General features: G+C 44.4%; 3 protein-coding genes across 3 annotated transcripts; all 3 read left to right on the top strand.

Annotated features, from left to right (window-relative positions):
* Nucleotides 1-78: 78 nt before the first annotated feature.
* Nucleotides 79-4,994, top strand: LOC311270787 (voltage-gated potassium channel regulatory subunit KCNG3-like). Its single transcript, XM_084375947.1, has 3 exons — nt 79-325; nt 553-1,493; nt 1,671-4,994. Exons 2-3 carry the CDS (start codon nt 919-921, stop codon nt 2,314-2,316), a joined length of 1,221 nt encoding a protein of 406 aa, XP_084232073.1. The 5' UTR covers nt 79-325; nt 553-918; the 3' UTR covers nt 2,317-4,994.
* Nucleotides 4,995-9,037: 4,043 nt separating this feature from the next.
* LOC311270800 (cytochrome c oxidase subunit 7A2-like, mitochondrial) lies at nt 9,038-10,678 on the top strand. Its single transcript, XM_084375963.1, has 3 exons — nt 9,038-9,244; nt 9,769-9,903; nt 10,369-10,678. The coding sequence occupies exons 1-3, from the start codon at nt 9,176-9,178 to the stop codon at nt 10,507-10,509; spliced, it is 345 nt and encodes a 114-aa protein (XP_084232089.1). The 5' UTR covers nt 9,038-9,175; the 3' UTR covers nt 10,510-10,678.
* Nucleotides 10,679-14,106: 3,428 nt separating this feature from the next.
* tspan14 (tetraspanin 14) lies at nt 14,107-18,940 on the top strand. The gene is made up of 9 exons (XM_084375954.1): nt 14,107-14,243; nt 14,851-14,931; nt 15,410-15,460; nt 15,568-15,714; nt 15,808-15,978; nt 16,115-16,240; nt 16,345-16,395; nt 17,055-17,168; nt 17,450-18,940. Exons 2-9 carry the CDS (start codon nt 14,851-14,853, stop codon nt 17,513-17,515), a joined length of 807 nt encoding a protein of 268 aa, XP_084232080.1. The 5' UTR covers nt 14,107-14,243; the 3' UTR covers nt 17,516-18,940.
* The last annotated feature ends 260 nt before the right edge of the window (nt 18,941-19,200 follow it).

Consider the following 19,200-nt stretch of genomic DNA (forward strand, 5'->3'; position numbering starts at 1 on the left):
GGTCATCACAGCGAGGAGCAGGAGGAGAGAGAACAACAAAGAGAGGTGATGATGAAGATGATGGTGATGATGAAGATGATGAGCAGCATCTTCAGTCAGTCAGACACTGAGGAGGTTTGTGGAGGTTCAGATTCTCTGCAGCTCAGACTGAGTGTTTGAATCATCGACTGTGATCCTCCTCCTCTCAGACAGGAGGAGGACGAGGAGGAGGAGGAGGAGGAGGAGGAGGATGTACTGCTGCTGCTGCTCTTCACTTTCAGATTCAACAAACAGAAGTCAGAGAGGATCCACTTGTTATCAGCTTCATGTCGGTTGGTGAAACCTGGTGAGTTTTTCATGTTGATCTTTAAATCAGCTGCTCTGAGTCACTTCGCTCTGTTTGTTTTGATGTTTTTGTTGTCAAAGGAAAATATTTCTATAGTTTTCTATGAATAATTGAATGTATGATAAGTGAGTGGGAGAGAGACAGAAAGAGAATTAGATCATTTCAGATCAATGTGGGCCAGTGGAAACACTCATGTTGTTACTGACACATTTTTAATTTCATTCAAGCACCAAAGAAGAAGACGAGCAGAGGCTTTAATTAGAGGATGAAAACAGGAAGCTGGTGAGACAGAAAGCTTCTGCTTGAGATGAAGCATCAGTCGCTGGTTTAATTCACAAAAGGAAACGTTTGGAAGCAGCTTCACAAACAGATTGAAGATTAAAGAACACAGAAGATGATGTTTGGTAGCAGCACTGGCTGCTTTTATTTCACAAAATAAAGTTTTGAAGCCGCTTCAGCTTTTTAACAAACAGACGATGAATTTTGGAAACTGTCGGCATTTTGAACAATATGAAGTTTGGACACCAGAAGTCCATGTTTGTATCGAAGGAAACAACGTTTGGAAGCCGTCTGTGTTTTTAAAGTGAAGTAATATGAAGTTTGGCAGCAGTCTCTGCATCCTGAATGTCGGCGGTCGTAGGTTTTCCTTCTCGGCGGAGCTGATGAAGCGCCTCCCTCTCAGCAGACTCAGCCGGCTGCATCGCTGTGTGTCGGAGAGCGAGCTGCTGGAGCTCTGCGACGACTACGACCGCGACAGGAACGAGTTTTTCTTTGACCGCCACTCGGAGGCCTTCAGCTTCATCATGCTGTACGTGCAGCACGGGAAGCTACGCTTTGTGCCTCACATGTGTGAGCTGTCCTTCTACAACGAGATGCTGTACTGGGGCCTGGAGAGCGCCGACCTGCAGCCGTGCTGCCAGCGGCGTCTTGATGACCGTTTGTCCGACTGCTTCGTCCACTTCTTCCCTGAGGAGGAGCCACGGGGCCCTGAGGAGCCACGGAGCCGCTGGCTAGAGATGATGAGGAGAACGTTCGAGGAACCCACGTCTTCGCTGGCGGCGCAGATCCTCGCCTCGGTGTCGATGCTGTTCGTGATCATCTCCATGGTGATGCTGTGTGCCAGCACCTTACCGGACTGGAAGACAACCGAGACCCTGGACCAGCACAGGTAGGACAGCAGGAACCAGACCGGATGTTTACACACTGTGTAGTATTTACAAGATCTGTGTTAAACTTGTTTCTGTATCTCATTGGATCATCTTGTTCATTTAGAGTGCCATTGTTCCATGCTGTGAATCTGATTGGTCCTCTCCCCCCTCTCTCTGATTGGCTGTGCCCCCTGCAGGATCATTGAGGCGGTGTGTATTGGTTGGTTCACGGCAGAGTGTATCATCCGTTTCCTGGTGTCTCGGGACAAGTGTGAGTTTGTCCGTCGTCCTCTGAACATCATCGACCTGCTGGCCATCACGCCATACTACGTCTCCGTTACCGTGACAATCATGACAGGGGAGAACTCTCAGCTGCAGCGAGCCGGTGTCACACTGCGCGTCCTGCGCATCATGAGGATCTTCTGGGTGATCAAACTCGCTCGTCACTTCCTGGGCCTGCAGACACTCGGCCTGACGCTGCGGCGCTGCTACCGTGAGATGATGATGCTGCTGATTTTCATCTGTGTTGCCATGGCGATCTTTAGCGCCTTGGCCCAACTGCTGGAGCATGGCCTGGACCTAGAGGCGGGAAACCAGGACTACGCCAGCATCCCTGCTGCCTGCTGGTGGGTCATCATCTCCATGACGACGGTTGGGTACGGGGACATGTACCCTGTGACGGTGGCGGGCCGCGTGCTGGGCGGCCTCTGCGTGGTGAGCGGCATTGTGCTGCTAGCGCTGCCCATCACCTTTATCTACCACAGCTTCGTCCAGTGCTACCACGAGCTGAAGGTACGCTCCACCCGCTGCACCCACAGCCTGTCCACCGAGTTCATCAACTGATCAACAAGTTCATCAACTGACCCACAAGTTCATCAACTGATCAACAAGTTCATCAACTGGTCAACAAGTCCATCAACTGACCCACAAGTTCATCAACTGATCAACAAGTTCATCAACTGACCCACAAGTTCATCAACTGATCAACAATTTCATCAACTGGTCAACAAGTCCATCAACTGACCAACACGTTCATCAACTGACCTATGAGTTCGTCAACTGACCAACAAGTTCACCAATTGGTCAACAAGTTCATCAACTGATCAACAAGTTCATCAACTGATCAACGAGTTCATCAACTGACCCACAAGTTCATCAACTGACCAACAAGTTCATCAACTGACCAATGAGTTTGTCAACAGAGCAAAAAGTTAATCAGCTCAACAACGACTTCATCAACTGACCCACAAGTTCATCAACTGATCAACAAGTTCATCAACTGGTCAACAAGTTCATCAACTGATCAACAAGTTCATCAACTGACCCACAAGTTCATCAACTGATCAACAAGTTCATCAACTGGTCAACAAGTCCATCAACTGACCCACAAGTTCATCAACTGATCAACAAGTTCATCAACTGACCCACAAGTTCATCAACTGATCAACAATTTCATCAACTGGTCAACAAGTCCATCAACTGACCAACACGTTCATCAACTGACCTATGAGTTCGTCAACTGACCAACAAGTTCACCAATTGGTCAACAAGTTCATCAACTGATCAACAAGTTCATCAACTGATCAACGAGTTCATCAACTGACCCACAAGTTCATCAACTGACCAACAAGTTCATCAACTGACCAATGAGTTTGTCAACAGAGCAAAAAGTTAATCAGCTCAACAACGACTTCATCAACTGACCCACAAGTTCATCAACTGATCAACAAGTTCATCAACTGATCAACAAGTTCATCAACTGATCAACGAGTTCATCAACTGACCCACAAGTTCATCAACTGACCAACAAGTTCATCAACTGACCAATGAGTTTGTCAACAGAGCAAAAAGTTAATCAGCTCAACAACGACTTCATCAACTGACCAACGAGTTCATCAACTGACTCACAAGTTTGCCAACTGAGCAACAAGTTCATCAACGGACCATCAAGTTCTTCAACTGACCAACAAGTTTGTCAACTGAGCAACAGGTTAATAACTGACCCCCAAGCTCATTAACTGACCAACAAGTTTGTCAACTGACCCATGAGTTCAATAACTGACCAACAACGTTGCCACAGGGAACCAGACAGGAAGTGCTGAAGCCATTGATGTCAAACAGGGTTAAAAAAACAACACGGTGTCTCTTGAACGAGACCTTTTTGTTTTGAACTAGTTAAAACTTTGAGTTCAGGTTTGTTTTTTAGGAGTTTCTGTAATGTTCTTCCTTTAACGAGTCACTGACAGAAGTTATTGATGAACAGTTTTTAAAAGAGAATCAGAGAATAACTGATCTGAGACTTTAAACTCAGATTAATATTCATTTATTTGTTGGAAACGTCCTCTGTGTTTGTTACTCTTTCTGTAAACGACTAAAATAAGTAAAATGAAATGAAACTGATGAAATGAGATGAACTGAACACTGTGAACACCAAACTACACCTGTCCAGGTACACTCCAGTTTGTTTTGACGAGTGATCAGTAAATCAGAGACGAGCTGTTTGTCTGTAAAAAGTGAATGTTTACTACTGACATTTAAATAACTCTGAATCTGCAGCACTGAAACGTTTTACTTTGAAAACCATCTGAACCGTTACATGTTCAATAACCAGTATCACATTATTCAGATGTTTTAAAGATTTAAGGGATCATAAATGTAGATAAAACATCTGCTTAAAGTCTAAAAGCTCAGTTCACGTTCAGAAATTAAAGTCAACAACATCTGTTCAGATATGTCTGAGAGCTCAGCGCCACCTGCAGACAGGCGACCCCTGCGGACAGGTGACTCCTGCAGACAGGTGACGCCTGCGGCCAGTTGACTCCAGCAGACAGGCGACTCCTGCAGACAGGCGACTCCTGCGGACAGGCGACTCCTGCAGACACGTGACTCCTGCGGCCAGGTGACTCCTGCAGACCGGTGACTCCTGCAGACAGACGACTCCTGCAGACCGGCGACTCCTGCAGACAGGCGACTCCTGCAGACCGGCGACTCCTGCAGACAGACGACTCCTGCAGACAGGTGACTCCTGCAGACCGGCGATTCCTACAGACCGCCGACTCCTGCAGACAGGCGACTCCTTCAGACCGGTGACTCCTGCAGACAGGCGACTCCTGCAGACAAGCGACTCCTGCAGACAGGCGACTCCTGCAGACCGGCGACTCCTGCAGACAAGCGACTCCTGCAGACAGGTGACGCCTGCGGCCAGGTGACTCCAGCAGACAGGCGACTCCTGCAGACAGGCGACTCCTGCGGACAGGCGACTCCTGCAGACACGTGACTCCTGCGGCCAGGTAACTCCTGCAGACCGGTGACTCCTGCAGACAGACGACTCCTGCAGACAGGTGACTCCTGCAGACAGGCGACTCCTGCAGACAGGCGACTCCTTCAGACCGGTGACTCCTTCAGACCGGCGACTCCTGCAGACAGGCGACTCCTACAGACCGCCGACTCCTGCAGACAGGCGACTCCTTCAGACCGGTGACTCCTGCAGACAGGCGACTCCTACAGACCGCCGACTCCTGCAGACAGGCGACTCCTTCAGACCGGTGACTCCTGCAGACAGGTGACGCCTGCGGCCAGGTGACTCCAGCAGACAGGCGACTCCTGCAGACAGGCGACTCCTGCGGACAGGCGACTCCTGCAGACACGTGACTCCTGCGGCCAGGTAACTCCTGCAGACACGTGACTCCTGCAGACAGACGACTCCTGCAGACAGGTGACTCCTGCAGACAGGCGACTCCTGCAGACAGGCGACTCCTTCAGACCGGTGACTCCTTCAGACCGGTGACTCCTGCAGACAGGCGACTCCTACAGACCGCCGACTCCTGCAGACAGGCGACTCCTTCAGACCGGTGACTCCTGCAGACAGGCGACTCCTACAGACCGCCGACTCCTGCAGACAGGCGACTCCTTCAGACCGGTGACTCCTGCAGACAGGCGACTCCTGCAGACAGGCGACTCCTGCAGACAAGCGACTCCTGCAGACAGGCGACTCCTGCAGACCGGCGACTCCTGCAGACAAGCGACTCCTGCAGACAGACGACTCCTGCAGACCGGCGACTCCTGCAGACAGGCGACTACTACAGACTGGTGACTGCTGCAGACAGGTGACTCCTGCAGACAGACGACTCCTGCAGACCGGTGACTCCTGCAGACAGGCGACTCCTACAGACCGGTGACTCCTGCAGACAGGCGACTCCTGCAGACTAGGGATGTAACGATGCATCGTGACACGATTAAAAATCGGTACAAATGTGTGACGATTCGCCCCGGTTTACAAAAAAATGAATTGCGAATGCGAGAGAAGTAGGATACGTACTTTTTTTTTTCAGATTTAGGTTACGTTATCTTAAAAAAAAGTCATTGGGTGGTGATTCATTTGTTCAACGTCAGACATCAAGTCACGTGACTTACATCACTACGTAGGTACAGGGCACAGAACGATGGAAGACATGGCGACGGTAGGCAACAACTTTCAAAATTACCTGTGTGGTGGCATTTTGGATTCCCCATATACACAAATACAACCAGTGAGAAATGGACAGACAAAACCAAAACAGCATGTAAATATTGCAAGAGACTGCTAACATATACCGGCAACACGAGCAACATGCAGCAGCATATTAGCCACCACTACAGTGAGAAGCAAAGTAACGTTACGCCACCTCCTGAGCGAAAATTGCCAAAGGGGCAACCACCCTGACGAGAGGCTTTGCATCTCCTCTCCCCCATAACAACGCAAGAGCGCAAGGAATTACCAGGGCAATTGGTTATTTTATTGGAAAAGATTTGAGGCCATTTTCAGTCGTTGAAAATGAGGGCTTTCGGCTAGGTGGTGAACATTTAAGTTGCACTTTTTATAAGAGGACACAAACTGACAGATGACTCCTGCAGACCGGTGACTCCTATGGACCGGTGACTGCTGCAGACCGGCGACTCCTGCAGACCGGTGACTCCTATGGACCGGTGACTGCTGCAGACCGGTGACTGCTGCAGATCGGTGACTGCTGCAGACCGGTGACTCCTGCAGACAGGCGACTCCTGCAGACCAGTGACTCCTGCAGACCAGTGACTGCTGCAGACAGCAGTAAAGTATGAGAGAGTAAATGTTTCAGTGCTTTGAGTTCATGACGTGTTCACTGGGTTGATTGTAACATTTAAATCTTTCTTCCATTAGAGGACAAACGTTTCTTTGATTCAAATTGATGCTTCCTGTTTCTTTTCTGGTTTCTTCAAAAAAAATATTGTGTTTGTAGGTGAACATTCAGGTCTGACCGTACGTGTCTGGATCTTTGTGATGTTTTCCTTCAGTCCACAGACAGTTTGATCTTTGTAAACAGGAAACAGGAACAGATCCACTTCCTGCTCAGCAGAGGACAAACTCTTCACATGTCTGTTTCCTGTAGCGCCCCCCCTCGGGACTGACTGTCATGAACTCGTCTCTGGACTGTCAGGGGTTAAACCGGCAGTCTGTGGTGTAACTGGAGCTGTTGGGACTGACTGGACACCATCCACTGTTTCCACGGCAACAGCAGACTCAGAGACAGGAAGTTGAAGTGTTGGAAACATTTGGTTTTGAATGTCAGGACGGTGGAGGTGTGATTTATCTCACTGAGGACACTTCTTCTTCTTCTATTTCTTCTTCCATGGTGTGAAATACTGCAGGGTTTAAACCAAAGCACAAACTACACGGACTATCCCTTTAACCTTTAAAAAGACACCACTCTTTCTTTCTTTCTTTCTCCTATAACAGATGATTCGATCTCTTACATGTTGTATTTCTTCATTAAATCTGATAAAATCCCCCATTAAAGGGCGACGTCGTGTATTTCTGAAATCACAGACTGAGGATGAACATCAGACGATCAGTGATGAAGAAAAACAGATTCATAAAACTGATCAAAAAAATAATTATTATTTAGTTATTAGAAGATTTTAAAGAAGTCAGGAAACAAATTTAAAATATGAAATATACATATACAATATACATTCAGCAAAAAGTCATCACAGATCTCCCAGATCTCAGCACGTGAGCCAATGCTAACATTAGCTGGCTAGTTTTAGAGTAGCTGAAGTTACAACATCATGAGGAAGCTATGCTAGGCTACCAAAACAGAGCTAACCAGCTAATGCTAAGCTATCAGACTGAGTGAGCTGCAGCAACAAACAAAAGGTCCTGACAGACAAACCAACTGCTGTGAAAACTATGTTTATTGATTTATTCATTGATTATTGAGCCTACAGATGGATTAAACAGGAAGTAAGTCTTTCTGTGACTTCCTGTTTGTTCTTTCACGGCTGCTGCCATTTTTTAAAATCAGATTTCAAGTGTCACATCACAGTTTCCATAAATATTATTCATATCGTCACAAAAAAGTAAATATAGTTTAAGGAATAAATAACATTCATTATTTGTCTTTTTCAGACAGTGCTCGCGGTTATTTGAGAGGAGTTTAACGTATCTGAAGAGAAACTAAAGTTCAACACAGAACATGCGGACTGTTTGTTCCTGAGGTCACATTTCTCCTGAATTTCTTCTGATTATGACAAACTGTCACCTTCAGTCATCAGGCAGAGTTCAGTCTGTTCTGACGCCTCCTCTCTGACAGACTGACTCAAACTTGACGACACAAAGAATATTTCACACATCTCAGACGTCAGGACAGAAGAGTTCCTGCTTCTGACGGAAATTATTCCAGATTTCACAAAAACAGAATCGTCAACAGGTCAGTGAGCTGCAGCGTCTCTCTGAAGGCAGAAATAATAAAGAAGAGCAGAGGTTTGAATTATTTTATCTTTTTATTCAAGAACTTGAAAACATACAACAATTTATACAAGTTCAAAATTCCAGTCCATCCTGAGCACAACCGAACATCAACAAACACAGCACAGTTAGAGGTCTGCTGACTATGAGCAGTAAATCTGAAATGTCTAAATAGTCTAATTGTCTTTTTCAGATTTAAATTTTCAAATCTGTAACTTTAAAAGTGTGACAGGAGGGAAATCCTTCAAGCCATTTCATTTTGTGAATGTAGTATTTTGCCAAAAATAATGATTAAATCAATTATATACATTTCATCTGGGGAGAAGCTGGAGTAAAATATCAATCTTTGTTAGAGAGACATCTCGTTCAAGCATTTCTGAAAGGTGTTTCTGTTAAAGGCAGCAGCACGAAACAATCTGTGACATGATCAATAGTTTCATCTCAAAAACAGCGTCTGTTGTTGACATGACAAATATTGTCTCTTACAGGATAAAACCTATGAACAGGGTTAGGGTTGGATATGTTTACATATTGTAAAGTTGTGATACGATCAAGATGATTTCTGATAAAAGTATAGATCAGAGGAAAGTTACTAACACGAGTCATTCAACATGGCGGTGCTGTGACGTCATGATCTCAGACCTGACGATCATCAGGAACAGTTTGCTGCTGTTATTGATCTGATATCTGCTGATGGTGTTGATCTCTGCTGTAAACTGGACTCTGGTCTTTATCTCGAACGAGCCTGTCGCTCTGACTTCCGGTCAGGCAGAGCGCGGACAGTCTCCCGTCGCGGGTCCTTCGGCGCTGCTGTGACGTCATTGCGCAGCGCGGCGCTGTCAGCAGAAGGATCGGAGCGTCAGTGCAGCGGTGTGTTGTGAGCAGAACCAGGTGAACTCCGTCGTGTTCAGGTGTGTTCAGGTGTTACGTGACTCTGTGATGTACTACAAGCTGAACGGAGTGACGCAGCGGCTCACCGGAGCTCCCGCCGCCGCCTACAACCCGCAGGTGAGACCCGAGCGCGCGTGACCTTGTTTGCTGCTAATGCTAATGCTAACCAACAACAACGTGAAGTGATCAGTTATCGATCAGTTCATCAGTGAATCTGATGAAAGGGACTTCAATCTGATCTGACCTCTGATCAGCTGATCAGTTCGCTTGATTGATCAGCTCCGTCCTGGTGTTATTGATGATCAGTGACGTCAGAGAACAAACTTCCTGATTTATCAATCAGCTGTATTTATCTTCATAAGTGACTTCCGGTCTGAAACTGTTTACATTATCGATCAATGACGTACAGCTAACAGTTATTTATTTATTGATCCATGCGTTTTATTGATTAATGAGCTGATTATTGATTAATGTCCGAAAACCTAATTAAAAAACCTGATCAACGATGTGTTTAATATCACCTGAATAATCAATTAGTTCAGTAGGAGAAATAATTAGCAACTACTCACCTGCTGTCAGTGTTACCAGTATGTGTGTGTCTCTGTCTCCACCTGTCCGTCTCCACCTGTCTGTCTCCTCAGGGTCTGCGTCCAGTTGTCCCACCTGCCTCTCCTCCAATGATCTTTGCATCTCCGACCAAACTGGTGTCAGAAGCAGGAAGTCAGGTGGAGTACCTGGGAGCCAATCGAGTCCCTGACCTGCAGAAAGCCTTCCAGGTAATGCTGTGATGTCAGAAATATCAGCTCTGTGTGTGTGTGTGTGTGTGTGTGTGTGTGTGTTTGTTTTATAGGTGGCATCCTTAAAAATGTTAATGAAAGTCACACAGGTTCCAGGGTCCTGGTCTTGTACAGGTCTTTGAGGAGGTTTCTAAGGATCCACGAACAGGTTCCAGGGCTCAGTGAAGAGGAAGGGAGGCCACAAGTCTCTCTACCTCGCTGCCATCTTGGAAATGGCCGCAGACAGTTAATTCAGTCGGCAGGACCTGAACTCTGTCTCGATGAATGGCTGATATATGTCTTGGTCTGGCTGCTATGAAGCAGACAATCGGCTCTTTGGGGGAGGAGTTACAGACTTTTGTAGCGAAAATGCTTCAAGTGGTCTGTCTGCACCTGAGCTCAGGTGTGTCTGTTGAGATCATGTGACCTGTGTGATGATGTGACACGCCTGTCTCTTTGGTCCAGAGGGCGGACGGTGTCCCGGTCCACCTGAAGCGGGGCTACATGGACCGCCTGCTTTACCGGTCCACCATGGGTCTGACAGTTGGGGGGGTGCTGTACTGCCTGATGGCGCTCTACATCGCCGCCCAGCCCAGGAACAAGTGATGCTGCAGCGCTCTGATTGGACGAGAGACTTCTGAGAAATGTTGAGTGTGATGGATGCTGATGAAGCGTTCAGGGACAGTTGGTGGTCTCTGATGAGGCATTCAGTGACAGTTTGTACAGAAATTCTTATTTAGTGTGAATCAATAAAGTTTATTTTGATGTAAAAGAATCTCAGCCTGTGTGTTTTTACTGATGCCTTCCATTAGATATTTAAAATGATTTAAATGTACTCGTCTTTAATATTACTGATCACAGATCAGCTGGTGGCTCCTCTGATGATGAGAGTTGATCCTGTTTTTATGAGTCCTGATCCTCCTCTGATCCTCCTCTGATCCTCCTCTGATCTTCAGGGGATTATTGAGGATTATCTGTTCTCTCAGGATGAAAACACCATCAGCAGACCTCAGATCAGTTTCACCTGAACACACTGACTTCACTTTCCATTCATTATCATCATTAATGAGCTGATGTCGGCCTCGTTAATATTCACACATTATCTGGTTATGGTGATAGGAGACTGTAAAGTGATGCTCTAATGAGTCATATCCACACTGCTGATGGTCATTGATCAGTTTCAATAAGTATTAACAGTCATCAGTGTAATATGGTGACATTAGTGATATAATGTGATATTTAACCTGCTCATTAGTGTTTGAATCTTCTCCTTCAGCCGGACTCAGGTGTGGTCCTCATGTAACACACTAACAGGAGACAGTCTGAAGCTCACTACATCATCTACTGGCCTTGGTTGCCGTGGAGACAGAGGCAGTGTTATCAGGACCTCACACAGAGACTGTGTTCAAACAGCTGCTAAATGTTGGCAGGTGAGACTTCAGCACTTTAGACACAGAAGCAGACAGGCTGGTACAGCCATGCTGCCACAAACTGACACTTTTTACAAGGAAACAAACAACTTACTGTTTTCATTTAATGCTGAATTTACAAGAAGGAGACAATGATTCAGAGTCTGTCAGAGACAGAGTTTCACTACGTTAGAGAGTTTATTTTAACTCAACAGCTAAAATTAGCTGATTTGTTAAGGGAGTCTGGTGAAATTGTGGAGAGAAGGCACCAATGATTCAGAATCTGTTGTAGCTGTTTCACAAAGTTTGTTAAGTTTCTCCTCATGAAACAACTCTTAAAATCACTACATTTGTTAAGGGAGTCTGGTGCTGTTGTGGTTGGATCAGTTGAAATGTGTGTACTCGTTAAGAGTTTTAAGACTAGTTAAGACTCATTATGTCTGCACGATGCAGACATGTCCTCTCAGTGAAGACATGTCTTCACAGTACAGACAACCTCTCAGGTTTTAAAGTGAAATCACTCCTCACAAAGGCAGCTAACACCCCCCCTCCACACACACACACACACACACACACACACACACACACACACACACACACACACACACACAGCTCTGACTGATGAGACAAAATGATCCAAATATTGTGTAACGTGTCATATTACTGGCCCTGTTTCCATGGAGACGGTGATGGGATGCTGGAGGCGAAGCGTCACGGTAACAGATCACATTATACACACACACACACACACAAATCCTCAGTTTGTGTTGATTTTTACTGACTGTTTCTGTCTTTTTGTCCGCTCCATCTCTGTGAATAAATCAGTGTAAGCTGAGTTTCTGTGGATCTCAACAGATGTTGTAGTGATGAGGGATTTTCTCAGAACTGAAGCGACGACACAATAAAGACAAACATGTTTTTATGTTCAGTTTAATTTTTTGTTGTGTGACGTCGTGTTTTGTGCTTCTTTGCTTGTTAACTTCAACAGAACAAACCGAGTTGCTAAAGGCTAACAGCTAACCACTGTCACTGGCCCTGTTGGTCAACTGACCCTCCTCTTTCTGATTGGCTGGACTTTGAGGAGCATTGAAACTTGACAGATCCAAAGTCCAATCAGATTAAAGGAGGCGCACAGCTCATGACAGGAAGTGAATAGGTCTTGTTTCGTGTGGCGTGTTCTCGTCGTCTCGTCGTCTCGTCACATTTTGGATAAATGAGCAAAACTTTAACCCAAAATGTTTGTTTATGAAATAATCTTTATCTTAATCCAGATTACAACCGCAGGAGATCCCACACCTAATTTTCACTTCAAACACAGATGAAGTTTAATTTGTGTGATCGTCAGTTTAATAAAGTTACTCTTTGGTTCTCCCTCCTTGTTCTGCCGTCACAGCTGCAGCTGTAAGGAGAGTTCGAACGTGTGTGTGTGTGTGTGTGTGTGTTGTAGAGTCAAAGGTTACATATATTTGTAAACATCCTGTTTGTTTATTTGTTTGTTTTCTGTCGTTTTAACAAACTGAGCGTGACCCAGAATCCCGTCTGTTCCATCACCATGGTGACAGAGAACATGAGGTCACCGTCTCCATGGTAACTGCAGGATTTTGATTCTCGCTGAAGGCCAGACTGTGATCCTGTTCAAACTGTGTGGAGGTGGTGAACGGCTGGTTACCGTGACAACAGTTACAAACTATTTGACCCTGCCATGTCATCAGTCTCACAGGAAGTTCATTAGGAGAGTCCTCGTTAACGAGCTCCTCACATCGTTAACAGCTGAGTCAAGCAGGAAGAATCACACTTTTATATTTCATCAACAATCTTAACACTATTCGTGATTTTATTTTCCGCTCCACATCTCCTCATTTCCTGTTTACTCGCTTCATTTCCCGTAAGTTTTTTCACATTAAAAGCAAAACTGTTGTGGCCGACTCCTGTTTACCAGATCTGAGCCACTAGCAGGACAATGCATTAAGTCTGTTACTAATTCTAACCCATTAAGTCTGAAAACTGTATAATTTCTTTACACGGTACTGGTCTGATAGTAAAACACTTTATACAACATTCACATGTTTTATACATAAAATGTGTAAACTTACAGCAGAATCATGTACTGTAACAGAACATATTACATTTACCTCTGAAATATACTGCAATAAGAAGAAGAACATGAAAAGTATGTAAAAGTACCTCATAAGTTTATTTAAGTACAGTACTTGAGTACATGTACTTTTTTACATCCCACCACAGTAACTCAGACCTGTGAATACTATTACTTCTGACACTAGTGTACTGACAGTACTAATGTACCTTTACTGAAGTATGATGTTGAATGCAGGATTTTTTTTACAGGTCGGATTTGAGCCGTGCGTCACTGCAGCGAGGACGCGGCCTCTGTACATGGAGGACGCAGCCTCTGTACATGGAGGACAGCCTCTGTACATGGAGGACAGCCTCTGCATTTAGGCTTTTAATGGAGAATATTTTTAATAGTGACTATACAGACATGGTGATGCAGTGATGAGCTCTGTTACGTGGTAAGGTCCTGGGTTTGAATCCTGGACAGGGCCTTTCTTCCTTCCCTTTCCTTTCTCCTCTACCATATTACCACCGAAAGCAAAGGATTATTATAATGTAATATAATATAATATAATATAATATCATATCATATCATATCATATCATATCAAATATAGAGTCGGTGTGTGAAGGCTTCCTAAAGTTATGTTTGATGCTCCTCTGCTCTCCAGCAGGGGGCGCTGACCTGTAAAATGGTATTTTACCGACATTAAAAACCAAAGAAGAAGAGCGAGCTGTGTTTTTGTTTGTGGTGGAAACAGCAGAAGAAGACGAAGTCCGTTATCATCATCAGGGTGTGTTCGTTAGTTTGATTAAAGTGTCGACGGAAAGTGAATGTGTCGATAAAGACTGATCTGAGGTAAGACCGTCTGTTCCCGCCTGTTCCCGCTCACTCCTCTCACTACACTCACTCTTCACCCTGTGATTCACTCTCTGTTAGCATTAGCTGCTTCCTGTTAGCTGTGGGCGAACAGTCACAGCGCATCATTACCAGTTAGTAACGGCACATTAACGGAAGTTACTCGGTACTGTACAAACACACCGGAGAGCTGAGCTGAGGCGAACTTGTTCGTAATTTACAGAAAGAAAAAGGAAAAAAACACGTCCGTTTACAACAACAGAAAGAGGCTAACTGATGTAGCTTCAGACGGAGTTGCAGACAAATTAGCTTCAACTGAGCTAACTTTATTATTGTTTAACCGGAGCTGAACAGCTGCTTGCTAGTGTTCGGCTAACGGCTAACTGTGTTTATTAAAACGGTTAGAAAGTCTGCTGGACTGTTTACTGAGACATTGTTTACAAATACTGATCATTAATAAACATGTTTGTATGGTTTATACTTGATGAATGTTACCGCATGTGCCAGTATATGTATACAGTGTATGTATACAGTGTATGTACACAGTGTATGTACAGTACATATGTATAGTATATGTAGAGTGTCTAACTGCAGTGTGTTGTCACAGATGTACTACTATCGATATGAGAGTGCTGAGGTCAGCTGCTGCTACAAATACCTGATGTTCAGTTACAACATCATCTTCTGGGTGAGTTACCTGCTTACTCACAGACATCTGATCACCTGTTCAATTGTTTACCTGATCACATGTTAACCTGACTGAGAGGGAGCTCTGTTTCCTTTGAATGTAGAGACTGAAGTCTGTTTCCTGTCTGATAGTTAGCAGGAAGCGATGGCACGGCATCCTGTTTGGTTGAGGGAGCAGGAAATGTGAAGTGTTTCTCAAACTGTGTTCTCGTCTGTTCTTGTGAAATATCACAGTTCTCTCCTCACATCTAAACATGTTCAGTCTGAATGACGTGAAGACGTCTCACACCTCCTGGTTTATCAGGAAACTTTTGAATTAAACACTGGTGTGTGTCTGTGATCTGATCTGTCTAAACACTGGTGTGTGTCTGTGGTCTGATCTGTCTAAACACTGGTGTGTGTCTGTGGTCTGATCTGTGGAAACACTGGTGTGTGTCTGTGGTCTGATCTGTGGAAACACTGGTGTGTGTCTGTTGCAGCTGGCTGGAGCTGCCTTCATTGCAGTTGGTTTCTGGGCGTGGAGTGAAAAGGTGACTCAGTTCATCATCATCACATCATTTTGATATCTAAAAGTTAGAACTCTCTTACTGGACTGACTGTTTCCTGGTTTACAGAACTGGTCTGTTGTGTTTTACAGGGAATCCTGTTGGATCTGACCCAGGTGACCCAGCTGCATGGTTTTGACCCGGTCTGGTTGGTCCTGGTGGTGGGTGGAGTCACCTTCATCCTGGGCTTCGCTGGCTGTGTGGGAGCACTGAGAGAAAACATTTGTTTGCTTAAGTTTGTACGTTAAAAATGTTTTATACTAAAGTTTGTACGTTAAAATGTCTGTCCGCTAACATTCGTTTGTTAAACTTGTCTTGTGTCTTTGGATCAGTTTTCCGGTGTGATCGGCTTCATCTTCATCTTGGAGCTGACGGTGGCGGTGCTGGCGGTGGTCTTTCAGAGTCAGGTCAGAGAATGGATCAACGACTTCTTCCTGGCAAACATCAAAGCGTACAGAGACGACATCGACCTGCAGAACCTCATAGATTCTCTGCAGAGGATGGTAACTCATCGCTGTTTGTGTTGTCAAATAGAAAGTCAGGAAATCTTAGTTACACCTGCAGGATGTTGTTTCCGGTTTGTTAGAGTATCCTGTTCTAACTGTTTCATGGTGACTGACGGATCTTGTTCTTTAACAGAACCACTGCTGTGGAGCTCAGGAACCAGAGGACTGGGATATGAATGTGTATTTCAGTTGTAACGGGAGTCATCGCAGCAGAGAGAAGTGTGGAGTTCCTTTCTCCTGCTGCCTCACTGATCCCGCTGTGAGTTGATCACTGATCAATACTGATCAATACACATGGCTCGTCACCCTGGTTACTTAACAATACAATGAGTGTGATGTTGACAGAACTTTGTGTTCGTTTAGGACTCGGTAGTGAACACTCAGTGTGGCTACGACGTCAGAAACAGACCAAAGGTGAGGTCACCTCTTGTTCTTTAAATCTAACTTCCTGTTGGGACAGGTGAGGGTCCACAAGATGATGTGGGCGTGTCTCTACAGGTACAGGTGACATGATGACATCTGAGGTTCTGTGTAATCTGACTGACTCAATATAAAATCAATGTTAGATTCAACTTTATTGTCACAGCTCAGAGACGACATGAAGTTTAGTGTCACAGAGTGAAATACGTACGTACAGTTTAATGATGGAGCAGGTGCAGCCGGGCTGTTCGATACCGGATCACACTGACTGAACAACTTGTTCTGGTGCTCGTATGGGAACATGTCCTATGTTGTTATGTATCTAACATTGGTTCTAACAAGAACGTGTTGTTGACTCGCCTATAAAGTAGTGAAGGTACATTGTTCTTGTTCTATGACGGGCACCGGCCTGTTAAACCTTAGCATCGTGTTCCTGTTCTTGTCATTTTAACATGTACCAGGAACGTGGATTAATGACACGTTCTAACAGGAACATGTTGTATGTTGGTATGCGTCTACTGTTATGTTGTAATGGGAACTTTTTGTTGATTTTCTTATAATCTTGGGTTCTTGAGTCGTAACAGTCCCACATAGCATGTGATCAATGTTCCACAGGAACATGTTCTCTAACGTTCTTTAATGTTCCTTCACAGAGGGACTGGAGTGATCACATCTACGTTAAAGGTTGCATCACTGCGCTGGAGGACTGGCTGCCGGGGAATCTGTACACGGTGGCCATCGTCTTCATCGTCATCTCTCTGCTTCAGGTACAAATACTCCAGTTCAGTACTGCTACTACATCAGTACTGTGTACTGAAGTATATGTTTAAATCTTCAAAGGTTTTTGGAATTAAAATCAGCAGCTTACTCTGATTAATCTGCTATAGTAATCAATCAATCAGTCAATAATGAAATTAGATTATGTGTAATGGTGTGTGTACTGGTGTGTGTACTGGTGTCTCCTGGTGTGTGTACTGGTGTGTGTACTGGTGTGTGCTGGTCCCAGCCTGCTGTTGACTGTACCTGTTGTGTGTTTCCCTGTGATCAGATGGTGGGGATCTACCTGGCCAGGACTCTGATCTCTGACATCGAGAAGGTCAAATTCAGCTACTGAAGCCACACCTGCAGGGGTGGAGCCTCCACCAGGTGTCATTGGACCAAGTTTCTTCAGTCAGACGTGCCTTCTTCTTCTTCTTCTTCTTCTTGTGTTTCTTCAGTACTGCCTTCACTTCCTGTCATCAGGGTGATGACCTCGGAGCCTCCACAGTCCTGAACGACGTGTTTCTTTCTTCTTGAGTGAAAACTGAATCTAATAATCGTCTTCCTGGACTTTGAGCTCTTTGAGAAGGTGTTGCTCTGTAGATGTTTTTTGTATTTTTGTTGTTGTTGATGATTTGTTTGTGTTGTTGTTTTGTCACTGAGAGCTTCACGGTCTAACAGACGTGTTCCTGCTCAGCACCAGACTGCCTTCACTTTTCCTGCAGTTTAAGAATGACGCTGCAGCTTCAGGCCTTTTCTACTGTTTCTGTCCTCTGAATGTTTATTGAACCACGTGACCTTAGACCTGATTGGTTGTTTACTGTTCAGTGCCTCCTTCATCATCATCATCATCATCATCATCACCTTCAGGTTGAACTCAGGTCTTTTGTTTCTCTCTCTTTCGATCTCTGAACATGTGACTGAATCTGCTTATTTTCTTGATTAATCAGTTAATCATAAAGTATTGATAAATGTCTTGTTTTGTCCAAAACCCAAAGAGATCAGAGTTTATATTTTGATAAGACTGAAATGATTAATTGATTATCAAACTGGTTGCTGATTAGTTGACTCTGTCTTCATTGTCTGTGATTTAAAACAGGAAGTGAACCTTTGATGGAGTCCAGTTGAGCCATAAGAGAAGGATGAGTCAGTGATGTCACCCAGGTGTGACGCAGCAGGTGAAGTTGTCTGTCTTCACTGTGATCACAGAGATCTGACCGCATCAACACATTCATTTGATACGTATCAATACTGATACCAGCTCATTTCTGATCAGTATGCGTGTACAGGTCAGCTGATCAACGATGAACCCTGATCAATCAACATCATGATTGATATAAGGTGACCTTTTAAAAATGTTAATGAGATGTGAACATTAAAATCAGCTGATCGATCAATATGATCATCAGTTTAGATTTCATCGACACGACAAAGCGAAACACAAACAGGAAACGGTCGATGTCGAGCTCTCGTTGGATAACGGAACACCACAGAGGAAGAGTCGCAATGCTTCGGGTCATGTGATCACAGGAGACAGAACTTTATTGACACTGGATTCATGTTAACAGGCTTTTGAATGTTTGTTGAATTGTTTTGTATGAATAAAGATTTCAGGATGTTTGAGCCAATCAGTACAAAAAATCTGAATTGTTTAATTTTCTGTTTGTGATTTAATGATTTCATTTCATTAACAGACGACTTTTATTCTGAAGGGATTCTGTTTTGTTTTGTATCCAAGTGAATTTTTATATTCGACAAAATAAAATGGATTTTGGTCTGAGTTTGTTTTTTAAATTAAAAATGTGTTTTTGTTCATGACAGATTTTTATTATTTTATAAAACAACATTGAGACAAAAACTTTGATTCAAACACTAAAAACCTTTATTGAAGTGTTTGTATTGATCTGAACAGTAGTATTGATTATTGATTATGCCTCTAGTTTAATTTATTGCTTTAAAGTCAAAGAATGAAACAAGAAAATAGAAATAAAACCGACTTGACAGAAGAAAACAAACAAATCTGTTTCTGAATATTTGATT

Source organism: Pagrus pagrus (genome assembly GCF_965226575.1).
Source record: "Pagrus pagrus genome assembly, chromosome: 15".
Classification (NCBI taxonomy): domain Eukaryota; kingdom Metazoa; phylum Chordata; class Actinopteri; order Spariformes; family Sparidae; genus Pagrus; species Pagrus pagrus.

Excerpts from the sequence above, each read along its gene's own strand:
- LOC311270787 (XM_084375947.1), top strand. The coding sequence starts at position 919 with ATGAAGTTTGGCAGCAGTCTCTGCATCCTGAATGTCGGCGGTCGTAGG. Across the intron at positions 1,494-1,670 it reads GAGACCCTGGACCAGCACAG|GATCATTGAGGCGGTGTGTA; the intron begins GTAGGACAGCAG and ends TGCCCCCTGCAG.
- LOC311270800 (XM_084375963.1), top strand. The coding sequence starts at position 9,176 with ATGTACTACAAGCTGAACGGAGTGACGCAGCGGCTCACCGGAGCTCCC. Across the intron at positions 9,245-9,768 it reads CCGCCGCCTACAACCCGCAG|GGTCTGCGTCCAGTTGTCCC; the intron begins GTGAGACCCGAG and ends CTGTCTCCTCAG. Across the intron at positions 9,904-10,368 it reads ACCTGCAGAAAGCCTTCCAG|AGGGCGGACGGTGTCCCGGT; the intron begins GTAATGCTGTGA and ends TCTTTGGTCCAG.
- tspan14 (XM_084375954.1), top strand. The coding sequence starts at position 14,851 with ATGTACTACTATCGATATGAGAGTGCTGAGGTCAGCTGCTGCTACAAA. Across the intron at positions 15,461-15,567 it reads TCTGGGCGTGGAGTGAAAAG|GGAATCCTGTTGGATCTGAC; the intron begins GTGACTCAGTTC and ends TGTGTTTTACAG. Across the intron at positions 17,169-17,449 it reads TCGTCATCTCTCTGCTTCAG|ATGGTGGGGATCTACCTGGC; the intron begins GTACAAATACTC and ends CCCTGTGATCAG.